Source organism: Tubulanus polymorphus, chromosome 1, assembly GCF_964204645.1.
Source record: "Tubulanus polymorphus chromosome 1, tnTubPoly1.2, whole genome shotgun sequence".
NCBI classification, from domain to species: domain Eukaryota; kingdom Metazoa; phylum Nemertea; class Palaeonemertea; order Tubulaniformes; family Tubulanidae; genus Tubulanus; species Tubulanus polymorphus.
The window spans coordinates 23,320,710-23,333,795 of NC_134025.1; the positions used below are offsets into that span (position 1 = coordinate 23,320,710).

At 37.5% G+C, this 13,086-nt stretch overlaps 2 protein-coding genes across 3 annotated transcripts; one reads left to right on the plus strand and one right to left on the minus strand.

Moving 5' to 3' along the window:
- Positions 1–72: 72 nt before the first annotated feature.
- Positions 73–7,874, plus strand: LOC141899983 (gamma-tubulin complex component 2-like). Of its 2 annotated transcripts, none has more exons than XM_074787056.1 (30): positions 73–227; positions 950–1,026; positions 1,129–1,210; positions 1,302–1,393; positions 1,649–1,838; positions 2,115–2,214; positions 2,293–2,378; positions 2,456–2,533; positions 2,618–2,699; positions 2,788–2,865; positions 2,948–3,015; positions 3,095–3,139; positions 3,356–3,448; positions 3,574–3,635; positions 3,953–3,995; positions 4,085–4,156; positions 4,261–4,321; positions 4,438–4,551; positions 4,667–4,814; positions 5,009–5,100; positions 5,210–5,297; positions 5,376–5,449; positions 5,526–5,626; positions 5,705–5,775; positions 5,910–6,084; positions 6,200–6,343; positions 6,454–6,552; positions 6,819–6,982; positions 7,123–7,223; positions 7,579–7,874. In XM_074787056.1, the coding sequence occupies exons 2-30, from the start codon at positions 968–970 to the stop codon at positions 7,638–7,640; spliced, it is 2,724 nt and encodes a 907-aa protein (XP_074643157.1). In that variant the 5' UTR covers positions 73–227; positions 950–967; the 3' UTR covers positions 7,641–7,874. The 2 variants fall into 2 exon arrangements, with proteins under 2 accessions (XP_074643157.1, XP_074643914.1); XM_074787813.1 differs by having other exon boundaries at positions 956–1,026.
- A 1,586-nt stretch (positions 7,875–9,460) lies between these two features.
- On the minus strand, positions 9,461–10,672 carry LOC141912675 (G-protein coupled receptor 135-like). Its single transcript, XM_074804042.1, has one exon. The coding sequence runs from the start codon at positions 10,670–10,672 to the stop codon at positions 9,461–9,463; it is 1,212 nt and encodes a 403-aa protein (XP_074660143.1).
- Between the last annotated feature and the right edge of the window lie 2,414 nt (positions 10,673–13,086).

Here is a 13,086-nt window from a genome sequence, read left to right on the forward strand (position 1 = left end):
CGCGGCAGCGCTCAGCGCGGCGAGCCCCATTAGTGTCACCGACCGCTAGGCACTTGCAACTAACAACTACATGCTACATTGCTCCGAAATATAAAATTTGTTTTCGAAATTTTTACTTGTTGCCATAATACTCACCGTGAATAACATTTTGCAATTATTAGTTTGATTTAAAGTAATTCGGGCCGTAATTTGAGGTTGATGTGAAAACTAGACCTTTTTGAAAAGAGGTAAAAAGACGATAGATAACTTGACCAATCAACCAAATAAATCCAATATTTTATTGTGTACCCAACCCAGTATGTCAACTTCCCAGTCAGTTCTGCATCATTACAACTAAAAGACATTTAATCAATCTACCTTACTCAATCTGGGTTTAGGCCTAAACAAAATAGCCAGGTTAATCTTCGAATGTTCCTTCTTGTTAAAAAGCCGAACCGTCCTAAAATTTAAAAGCTCATTCATATTCATCAGGACAACACTTAAGTCAATAGACTGGAATGAGCTGGATAACCCATACATGCTGTCTTCCTCCCATAATGATTGCAATTAATGCCGGTAGGCGTATTGGTCTTAGATACTGCAACACACTTTCACGGATAACAGATCCCACATTCACATCCCTCTTGTGTGATCAAATGTTTCGTGCCCATTTCAATAGTTAATACAGGACACGGCCAACGATTAGGTCACTACATTATATGGCCTATGTTATGACATTTAAAGTCTTTAACTAGATAATCAACCACTCGGTGTGAGTTGAAATAATCATCTGGTTAGAGTTCCACAGGGAAAAGAAATCCGTTGATTTTTATTTTGCATTTTGAAAGAAGCAGTAAAATGAAGTAGCCTTAACAGAAAACTTTTCTGCTTTGGGTCCAATGCAATCGAATGTGAACGGCCTAGTTTTAGTGTTGAAGGTGTTTCTTGAATTTTCATTTTATTTTCCAAGTTCTAGTTAAAAGCAAACATGAGTGTGCATGAGTTTAAGATACAGCATTGTGTCAGCGAGATTATGAACATTCTCGGGTTAGTGACAAACAAATGATCGAATTTTGAAAACTGGCTTAACCTTTAATGTCATCGTAATTGAAATTCATTTAGATAAACATGCATTATTTTCCCATGTAGGACCCAATCTCAAGATGGTCCAAGCGCTGAACTCTACGCCGAGATGCTGATGAAAAACATGACTCCATATATAACAACTCAGGTCGGTTATCGATAGAGAAGTGTTAGATTTCTTACGTCAGGCCATTGGATCTGTTCTTTTCAAAGTTTGCGGTTCAATGTCTATATTTTAGGTGTCGTCTCACAATGCTAAAAGGAAGATTGCTGAGACGTCTCCGACCCCGATGGAATTTCTTCAGAAGTACGACGAGTTGAAGATGAAGAAGTATGAACTCTTGCCGTTTGAAAACTCATTCTTACAGTGTTCTCCATATCTGGAGGTCCTGAGGGGGGCTGCATTCATTAGTGAAACATCGAATACAGAGCTTTAGATCATCCCCAGATATATTAACGAATTAAGCTTAATGTGGCGTAATCACTCCTTCACAAAGAAATTGATGCAAGCGTGAATAGAATGTGCGTGGAACTCTAGTAGAGTGGGTAGCTAATTTTCAGCGTACGTGTATATATCTCATTCTAGTGTAAGAGATTTAGATCCTCTGGTGTATTTATACTCGAAACTGGCGGAGGATGAATCGACAAAATCATTTATCGAGAAGAATGCTAAAGATCGTGCGGCGGCAGCCGGTGTCAGCCTCACATCGCACGCAAACGTCATCAGTTCCTTACCAGCACCCGGTACAAAAATGTCGCAGCAAGAACTATCTGAGGTACGTGGACAGTAACAAAGATGCCCGGACAATTACTTAGAGAGGGTCAGATCTGTTTGAATGTAGGGTGAACCGGTAATTAATGATATTTGTCGAGAGCAATCCAAATCTCGAGCTCGAAATCATGTCTAAATTTCTCTTGTTATTGAGTTTGATTTGAAAATTTTTCAATTTCCCTAAATACCTTTTTTACAGACTTTTTTTTACTGAACTCGACTTAGCCTTCACTAGATTTTAAACTCTTCATTGAATTAAATTGTTTGATCGATCTTTCAGTTGCGTGATAAGTTACTGAAAGAAGCGAGCACTGTGTCTGCCCATACGCCATCAGATGCCTTGCACAGAGTACTCCGAGATAGACAAGCCAACAAAAATGGTACTTACCGCTTTATAACATGGACTGGAAGTATTTATTTATCAGTTCTAAATATTTAAAGCTGGAATCTTTTTTCAGCTCAAATTCCCGTGCAACCTGATTGGGTATTCCAAAGACCACACCTTACTATGGATTTTGTAACTGATGATTTGGAGGCTGATCCGGTTCGTCATTCATTAATTTACCGGTAATCGTCTTTTTCAATTTTTCAAGTTTTATCTGTAACTGTTTATTTTTTCAGAATGTGGTTCCTGTTGGTACATTACCAACTGCTATGCAGGAATATGCTATCATTGAAGATCTGTTGTATTGTATGCAGGTACGATGAATATCCATCATTTATTTCGTATATCAGCAAATTGAAATGCATTGTTATGTATGAGCAATCTTTCATTAATAACAGGGAATTGAAGGAAAATACATCGTAGCTTTGCCATTAGCAGAGAAATATGGAGCACGCGAGTTTCAAATCGATGGCACATTAGGTGAATATTTACATAACCCAGGTATGGAAATGAGCTAACTACCGGTAGACTTATTTTTCATATGGTTTTTGTATATTTCTGACTTCAGACTCTTCAATTCGTGGGTTGACCGAACGGATTTTGCCATTTTGTTCTGATTACTCAACGGTGGTACGATTTATAGAAGGTATGTTCTCATTAGCGCGTGTCTTCTAATTGTACATTGTGTAATGGTCTTCGTAACTTTAATTCACTCTTAATTCTTATAGAAAAATCATCTTTCGAATATGGACTCGTGAATCATGCTTTAAGTGCCGCTATGCGCACATCCATTAAGGTTTGTATTTTAAATAAGATTTTCATTGGCTATTAATTCATTTCCTGTTTCTACAAATGTGTATAATCTTTATTCGTAGGACAGTGCCTTACTTGAAGCCCAGTTAGAACAACAGCAGATTTTGGTAAGATGAATGAAATGAAATGAATGAAAAATTGAACAGTCTCAAAAATGAGAAACATAGGGCCAGTGGCTCAAGAAAGGATGAATACCATTCTGATAATACAGTTTCAATTGTTACCATATCAGTTATCTGCTGGTTGACTTAAACTAACTTTTGAACAACTGACTTGTAACTGTGTACAGCATCCATGGATTTGTCTTATATTGATGCTTTCAGGGCCAATTGACACTTCAAAATATGTGGGCCTATATGCAGTCATCAATGCATACAATGGAAACATTAGCATCAATTGCCAACTCCATCAACAAGGTAAGTCACTAAAAGTTTGTGAAATATATACACTAATTTTTGCTTGTTAGAAATAGCACATACCAGTGTGAGAGTACGAAAAATCTAGTGAACTCTTTATCGATGACTATGATGTTGTATTTCAGGGAGAATGTATCGGTGGTGCAGTACTTAGTCTTCTACATGAGAAAACCACTAGTCTTTATGGGTAATGTACCATCTCTGTTTATAGGTCTTTCAGCCATGTGCTTCTTCCAATTCGACAGCAGAGACCCTCAAAGTTTGTAAATCGCCTGATTATGTTTTGTTGTCACGTGTGGGGAGTCTCCATCAGTGGTTGGCATACAAAGTCAAGTGCAAGACGTCTCTATATTAGACATTAGTTACATGTAATTGAATTCCAAAACATGAAAATGTACTTTATGACATCATCTTGTGGGATATAGTCAGTATATAAGTTTTAGGATTTGTTTCATGGGAAGAAAGTACCAGTTCTGAACGAAATTTGCGGAATTTTATTTTCAGGGATAGAAAACGTCAGGAACTGTGTCTCTATCTAACACAAGTGGTAAGAAGCATATCTTTATAAGTCTGAAAATGTTGATAATTACTGAATCTACATATTGGGGTATGATAATAGGATCGCTATCTTCATAGGCATGCGCCCCATATTTTGATGTGCTGGAAAAATGGATTTATAAGGGAATCATTTCTGACCCATATTCTGAGGTGTGTAGAAACTCATTGCTTGATGCATTCTCCAAAAAAACGTTAAAATTCTCATCGTTGAAATTATTTTTCAGTAATCAATTTTTTTCATGATTTTCTAACAGTTTTTGGTGGAAGAAGATGAAAACTTTAGTAAGGAGAAACTACAGGAAGATTATAATGATGCATATCCTTTTTACTCAAAAAGAATGTCACGAAAATCGTCTGTTTGACTGTTCTAGTTCCCTTTGACTCATCTTTGATTAACAATAACATATTTAAATCCTTAATTTATTGTTATACTTATTGGGAGCAGCATTATTCTATTTGTCGTGAGCGAATTCCCGTTTTCTTGGAAAAAGTAGCTGACAAAATACTTAGCACTGGCAAATATCTGAATGTCGTGAGACAATGTGGTGAGATTCTGATTTCAATTTAGATATCTCTGCATCATTCATATCATTGTTAAAGAATATATATATATATATATATATTCTATTTTTTTTATTTTTCGTATTTGCTCTTTTTAAGGGCGTCATGTTCACTGTCCACATGCCATTGAAATTTTGTATACGATGGAATGTCAGTACGTCGAACAAATTGAAGAGGCGTATAGCTACGCGAGCACTATCCTTCTTGAACTTCTAATGAAAGAAAAAGAGCTCATGTCCCGACTTCGGTAAGGTTATCAGGTGACCTGATTTTAGTTAACTGGAAATTCTGTCATAATCGTGATACTTATACAGTATAAAATTAATCTCAAGTTACACATTTAGCTCATAATCTTAGGTTTCGCTTTTTGCATCCCTCGCATTAGGTTCCGCTTTAGAAAGGATTGATTTGCTGGTTTTAAATGTGCGTATTTATTTTCAGTTCAATAAAGCACTACTTCTTGCTGGATCAGGGAGACTTTATCGGCCAGTTCATGGATATGGCTGAGGGAGAAATGAAGAAAACTATCGATGATATCCTTTCTGAATTTCATATGAGAATTTTTAAGAATCTTATATGCATCAGAGTACATTTACATATATGTTATCAGTTTTCTTCCAGCTTTTCCTTAACTTTTCATACAGATTATGCCCACACGTCTGGAAACTTTACTGGAGCTGGCTCTCCGAACTAGTACAGCAAACGTGGACCCATTCAAAGATGACCTAAAGTGAGCGGTTTATAGCCTATTGGCAAATTGGACTTGTATCTGAGGAGAGTTTAGATTTTAAAACATTCTTTATTTCAGGGTCGATTTACTGCCATATGATTTGATTACTCAACTCTTCAAAATCTTGACCATAGATACAAAATTGGAGAAAGGTATGTTATCGATGCAGCATTTCGCATTCCACTGAGAAGTAAGAAACCACTAAATTTTGTAATTTGCGTTTTTAAGATTATCGAGTGGATCCAACTGATTTACATTTATCCGGTTTAGAAGCGTTCTCTTTCGATTATGTCGTCAAGTGGCCAGTGTCCTTGGTACTCAATAAAAAGGTTCGAATTCATTATGCTAGATTTCATGAAATATTACTTTATTACTTCTTTCAAAAATATTGTTTCTTCCTTTTTTAGGCTCTCACAAGGTATCAGATGTTGTTCCGACATTTGTTCTATTGTAAACATGTTGAACGGCAGTTATGCGAGTAAGTGTTCTCCTGGCTGACAGACTACAGACTACGTTTTCATGCTCTCTGCTGGCTGGAAGAGTTAGATCACTCAAAAAATGAATTCTAGTTTGGAAAATGAGTTGATTTATTCTGATTTATGATCATTCCAGTGTATGGATAAGTAATAAAGGTGCCAAACAGTACACGTTGCACTCATCAAGATGGTTTGCATCTGCATTCGCGCTTCGTCAAAGAATGCTTAACTTTGTCCAGAATTTTGAATATTATATGATGTTCGAAGTGCTTGAGCCAAACTGGGTTGTGTTCGAAAATAACTTGAGTTCAGTAAGTATCAATCCTTACCAGTACCTTTGCTCAGTACTAAGCAACTCGGATGTATTCTCTTTGAACACAATGAAATCCACTTTAAAAATGACATGTTTTATTTTGTATCGATCAGGTGTCAAATTTGGATGATGTGCTGGCGTATCATACAGATTTCCTGAATGTCTGTCTGAAAGACTGCATGCTGACAAATCCGGATCTTCTCAAAATTGTTCACAAGTTGATGATGGTTTGCGTGACGTTTAGCAATTTCATTCAGGTCAGTGGTGAGAATCTTCTGCGCGGATGATGGCAAAAATAGATTTCTGCACCGAATTATTTTGAATACATATGTCGGAACATGACCTGATGTCATATATTCTATTGTAGAGATTATCGCAGGCAACAAACGTGTCAAAATCAGAAAATCAAGCACAATCGATGGCCAAGAAAGATCGACCCGAGGATAAACGCAAAACAACTACAAAAGTAAGCAGAAGTTGATGAATGCTTGTGTTAGTTATAGTGTTAGTGAGGCTCCAGTTGCACAGTTGTGGTTTATTCTAAGACTGGTCTGATCCGAGTTGTTAGATTGTGAGGAACTTAAGAGGGCATAGGCTAGTCTAGAGGTGCAACTGCCTGATGATTTGTTTCACTTTCGCCTGAGAAATACATTTACCACTACTAGAAAATGAGTTTCCAATACTAGGACCTCAGAAGGACTATATATGGATTTTCATCATTGGTTGTTTCAGGTAGTATCTGAGCATGTTGAAAACATAACCTCCAGCGAAAATTTTGAACGGACAATCAGTAATTTTGACAGCAATTTCAACCGGCTTCTCGTCAGTTTACTCGAGAAGATTATGGATTTCAGTAATGCGAGTTGTGAGCACAAAATGATTAACGTCCTGTATCGGTATGTTTGAATATCTTCTATGTTTATATTCTGTTCTGCGTATTTCCAGATGTGTAACCCTAACCCAGTGACACTAGAATACTGATAGACATCCGTTTTGAAATCGTTTTCTATCATCTTGCAATTTTTGATATATTCAGGTTGGATTTTAGTGGTTACTACAGCGAACAGCTGGAAGCGCTGTCTACAGAAAAATCGATGATAGTAGATCAGGGCTCGGTAAAATCTGATTCCGGCTCACGTAAGTTCAATGAACCATTGTATTCAATTTAACAAAAAGACTAAAGATTATTAAGAAATTTCTGTGAAGATGGCTGTAAGGCAAAAAAAATGACACCTTGTTTCTCCTAATGGACTGGGACACTTTGGTAAACTGCAATAAAATTTGTAGTATATTTCTATAACTGAAAGGAAAAACAAGGTATCCATTTTTTTTCCCTAACTCTAGCTAGCCTTAATAGAAAGAAATCGTTTCCCCACAAGAATGCGCCTTTCACGAACTAGGTAAATGCTATTATGTGGGGTAACATTTCTTGTTACATGCAAAATGGTTTGGATTATATTTTTGAATGAAAAAGTTTTGATTGCATTTACAGCATCATCACGTTCAACGGCCTCGGCACCAGCTTCAATGGAGCGAACAAATAGTGCTCGCTAAACAGAATACTACTGAGAAGGCGTATTGCTGGGTGTAGCTCTGAAAGATTAGCTCACTGGAATTCTGATATGATGGTGATTATCTGCGGCAACATACTCATACTTAGAATTAAAACTAGCAAGAGAATCTCAAAGCAAAACTGTCTCTCCTCGAAAAATGTGACCGAGAATGTGATGTTATGTTGTATGAATAGTTTGGAATAAATTTGATAAGCTAATGCAGTTTTTGAAGTGTTATAGTGAAAATCTATCGATTGAAACTCTTTTCAAGGCAGATCAGTCTGAAGTCCTCTATTCGTTAGCTTAAAAAAGGATTACGTATGGATTTTCAATGCCAACGACTGAACCGGCAGTCCAACTGATACAAGATAACTCTGAATTCGGATCGGTTTTATCCGGATTTTCACTTATTTCAGACTAGAATTCCAGTCCTCTCTAGGTTATTTCTATTCAAATGAGAGAACATAATTCGGATGTCGTTTAATTCGGACAAAATCTTACGGCCATAGGTGATCCGAATTAAGTAAAATCTACTGTATACTGAAAAACATCAGTTCTCCCTTATCACGTCGCAATGGTCATCACTACCGGTAGGTCCACAGTTTTCATGAATATACAGAAGGGAAGGTTTTCCAATCAATGAGCACCTCATTAAAACGTTCCGGGCTTAAGTGCTTTCTCACTGTACGTACTCAATTAAAGATTTGTTGTTAAATATTTACGTTCATTATATATGTATTGAATTCTGTGGACTCTTGTCAGACTGACAATATAGATTATGAACAATTATTGTCATTAGTCAATTGCTATGCATTTAACCTTCTTTGAGTGTAATCATTGGAATGTTAATCTTAAGAATGCTTGTATCTCATTGGAATTCTCATTTACGTATGATTGGAAGATTTACTAGACCTCGAAGAATGCGTATGACACGAATGTGTTACTGGGTCCAGTTCATTGCGGAAGATCTTGGATGAAATTCTAAAGCCTGGGGCCAGTTGCTCAAAAGATGAAGTTTACTGATAGACAAATACCATACTGACAATGCAATTTCAATTAATACTATGGCATTCATCCAACAGTTATCTGTTAAACCAACTTGTAAGTTACTGACCCTAGATAAATTTTATTTTCGATTTTCATCCAGACCAGCAGTACATACGAGAGTCGTTCATAAAGTATTTTAAGAACCGTCAGAAAAATTTAACATTAGCGGTTGTTATATCGTATGAATAGGGTGAAAATTTATTCATTTCTCATTTATGTAACATTAGGGACATGAGGAGTTTAATTACCGCGCTCTAGTTGATTAAACGACGGAGGACCTCCCAGATTTTAAGAACACGGTTTATATACCGGGTACATATTACATTACGAAGTCTTCAATTGCAATTATGTTCGACCTGTCAGTGATTCTATGTAAATATTTATGCAAAATGAAAATCGTTTGTATTTTGAAATAAAGGTCGTACTTGAAATTTATTAGGTTTACCATTTTTGTTGTTTATCATACGTACGTACAGTGAGAAAGCACTTAAGAGGACACATCTATCTATTTGTAACCTCCCCAACACAATTTGCTTCACCACCATCGGTCACGATCTCGTTGGCGTAAACGTTTTTGCTTTAATCTGATACCTTCCCGTATTATCGACAAGGTGATGGACTGTAGTCGGCCTTGTGGCTATTATGTGTGTCGTCTGGGGAGCAACGGAACCAAGAGATTCATCTAATCTCCACTTTATGCTATAGGCGTAAGTTAACTATGAGGAAAAAACATTTCACAGAAGCGCTTGCCCTCAAGGAGAACACGACTCCGACTTAAACCTCACTTTGCATTCCGCTACAATTCGAATATCTATGAAGATCATCGGCAAGTTCCCCATTTTGTATAGGTTTTACTGTCCGGTGGAGGTCTATTTTGGTGTCTATATCTTCTGTAAATATCACAGACGATCTCGAGTCTTCGTTAAAAGGTATAACGTGATTGCCGTTTCTGTTTGAAGTGATATGCGAAACAGAAATGCCATGTCTTTGTCTTTTTCTCCAGAAACAAAACTTTGTCGCTACATTTGGATTCCTTGTGCAGTAAATTATCGGATTGATCGCGCAATTACTCCAGACCAGCATCAGGGTTATTTCCACCGACAAAAAGGTGGACGTCTTCTCTTTGTCGGCTGATAATGCAGAAATAAACATCGCTATTAGCAACGGAAGTAAACATATTAAATAGACGCCTATCATTATCATGACTGTCGTTGCAGTTCTTATTTCGCCGATAAAAAGTAAATTTCGAACTTGAGTAGTTGCCGGTCGTATACGTTTATCGCTTGAACGAATTGTTTTCAGAATTGCGAAAAAGCTAAAAAGCATCATGAGTATCGGAAGCGTCTGACATATAACCATCCGTGAAAGGAAATACGTATTATTCAAATGTCTAGGGTAAAGAAGTCTGCTTAGGTTTTTCCCACACCTTGCTACAAGTGTCGTGTGATTGAAGCGGGAATTTCCATTCGAAGAATATGTAACTAGCGTCCACGGAACTGCAAAAAATACTGATAACAGCCAAATGACTACCAAACACGCAGCCGCCTTCGACGGGGTCAACTTGGCGATTTTAGTGATGCCAAAAAGTCGATCGAGGGCGATTAGCGCCACGGTCAAAGTCGACGATGATAGATACAGGTTTAATACGACCATGTTCATGATACATGGGACATGATCGATGGGCCACGATCTAGATAGATAAGCACCCGCGGACAACGGCATGCAGATGGTTGTTGCAAATAAATCGCTGACCGAAAGTGAGGCAATGATTCCATTTGTAATCGTGCGCATTTGATAGTTTCGCCAGAGTATTATCAATACTGACAGGTTTCCGATACACGAGAAGGCCATTATGAACAGGACGATAACTCCTTTGAACACGACACCCACGATGTTGCCCAATTCCCCGGCGTTTGACTGCTGCTGGGGACTCGGTGCTGGAGAAGCATTCAATTCGAGAACAAAAGTTGTCGAAGAAATCGACATTTTTCATCAGTGCGGCAACTTGACCCCTATTGAGTATACTACTTCCCGCGAGCGTATCCATGATTCCATTTTGAGGGGACTCCAATCTTCGAAATATCTGCAAGGAATCGAAATACATGTTGTCATTAAAAGTCAATCATTTTGGTGATTTTGCGTAATGGCCAAACATTTGCAAAGCGATACCAAAAATTGTCCACGTCATCTAATGAAAATTGTAACAAAGTTCCATACCTACAAACAGGAATTAGACACCTCTGAATCGAAAAAGATGTGCATACCGATAATCACAGCATTTGATGATCCAATCCATCATGAACTCAATCGATTAATTTCTCCACCGTTATATCTTAGATATCTGTTTGTGTTATGTAAAAAAAAATAATAAATCTACAGAAGTATGTAGGGACTACTTCATTTCCAATTATCGGACTACTTGCTATATCAAATATCTGTTTTCCTACAGCCCACTATAATGGAGATTTCATAATATGCTCCAACGTGTTCGAGTAAATAAAATCAATCGACATAAATAATTATATACCGCTAAAATAAATATTGCACCTTGTTAGTAAAGCGAAAGCTTGTATGAATCAGGCGTGAATTGGCCGGTGTTTGTTAATCATACTTGTCTCGAAAGAGCTACTAAACCTTAATTTTGGTCGTATGCGATTCCAGACGAAAACAAGCGTCACTCTCAAGTTGAAACGGATTTCTTTATTAACAATGCTACTAAAATGATATCAGATTGCTGTCAGCTACGTACGCAGTTTTCACTTACCGTTGTATTTCAATCGCTGTTTAAAACACGTTTTAAAATAATAAACGTTAAAACCTTTCGTCCTGATTGCAGCGCGTATGAGGCAGGACTGTGCATGATAGCGTTGCTGCTGGTAAGCTCAGATAAACGCTTACAACCAGTCCGTTACCATGGAGAACATAATCCCGGCACCTGACGATTCGACGCTATCACGCAGTGTGACAGATAACGCTGTTGCACGCAAAATAACGCAACAAGTCTTGCTGTAAAGTAGACCACTGCAACGTAGGAAGCGACAATAAAAAATCTACCTCTTAGCACTGTCACTGAAAATTCGATTTCGCCAGAGAAGGCCTGTATATATTCACAAGAGCGGATTCAGGGGGTGGACCGGGTGAGCCCCTTTCAAAATTCGAATGCGTCGAATTCGAAAGTCTGGAAACTTTTCTTTAAAAGAAAATTTGAAAAAAACAAAAATAAATCTAAACGGGTCGTGATTAGGGTCAGAAATGCCGGCCCTTTTTGTCCCAAATGTTCTGTAGGAGGGCCACCAGAAGCCCACACCAATGTTTCAAAGCAAACAAACGCACACGACCGAAAAATCACCGACACGTGTGGATGAAACGCACGCGCCGCACCGCGAAAACAGCATCGTGTCAGTGTTTTACAGTGCTGTGGACTCACGTTAGGCAAAAATTAGGCTGATTACAACCAAAAAAAATCATCAAAAAATTTTCATGGAGAATTTTTTTCAATTTTTCAACGTGCTTTCATTTAGACTTATTTTGATAAAATTGATGTTATATACCCCAAATAAAATATTTCAATTATTAAACAAATATTTCTCAATTACGGATTTGTAAATGCGGTGCAGGTAGTTACAACAGACTAGAAAAATACAAGAATCGTTATGCACATCGTCAAATACGGCTAGGAATTTGTCTAACATGTGTTGCTAAAATCTTAAGTGTCTTAAGATTTTTTTTTTCAAATTTGGATCGAACGGTAACGGTTTTGGATGAGCGGACCATCAATCATTCTAATGGTCTTTGTCTGGGCTTATAATGTCTGTTGTAGAAGACCGCTTGTTCAGGATGGGTGGTGTCCTATTTTGTTAGTATTATTAATTCTTACCTCAATTGTCTGGGGATGGCCTCTCCACTCCTCACGCATTTGTGTCTTTGTGATCACAAGCGATTAACTATCAAGAACCTTAAAATTGATGAGCTTAGTGAAACAGTTGTTCGTAAAATCTGCTATTACGATCTCTTTTGCACATGAAGCACTCTTCTCTTTCACCTGTGCCTTATCAATGGAAGCTAAAATGATTGATACTATCAGCCTCTAGTTCTAGATACTATCAGCTGTTTGGTCTCTTTCCTTTCCTTATGGGGACTGTGACTATGTAATCCCTAGTTACGTAGGATATAGCAAAGCGGCAACTTGTATCCACGTATTGGACTTTTTGCCCGTGTTGGAATTTTTGCCCGCGTTTTCTCAAGATCTGTCAGGCTGCTCTAAAATTCATTGTTCTTTGAATCCTCGCTTGAAATATCCATTCAAATGAACTCGATGGACTGGAAATATAGATATTCAAACCACTTCTTGCTTGTATATATATATACATAAAGAAAGAAAAGAAATGTGATGTTAGGTA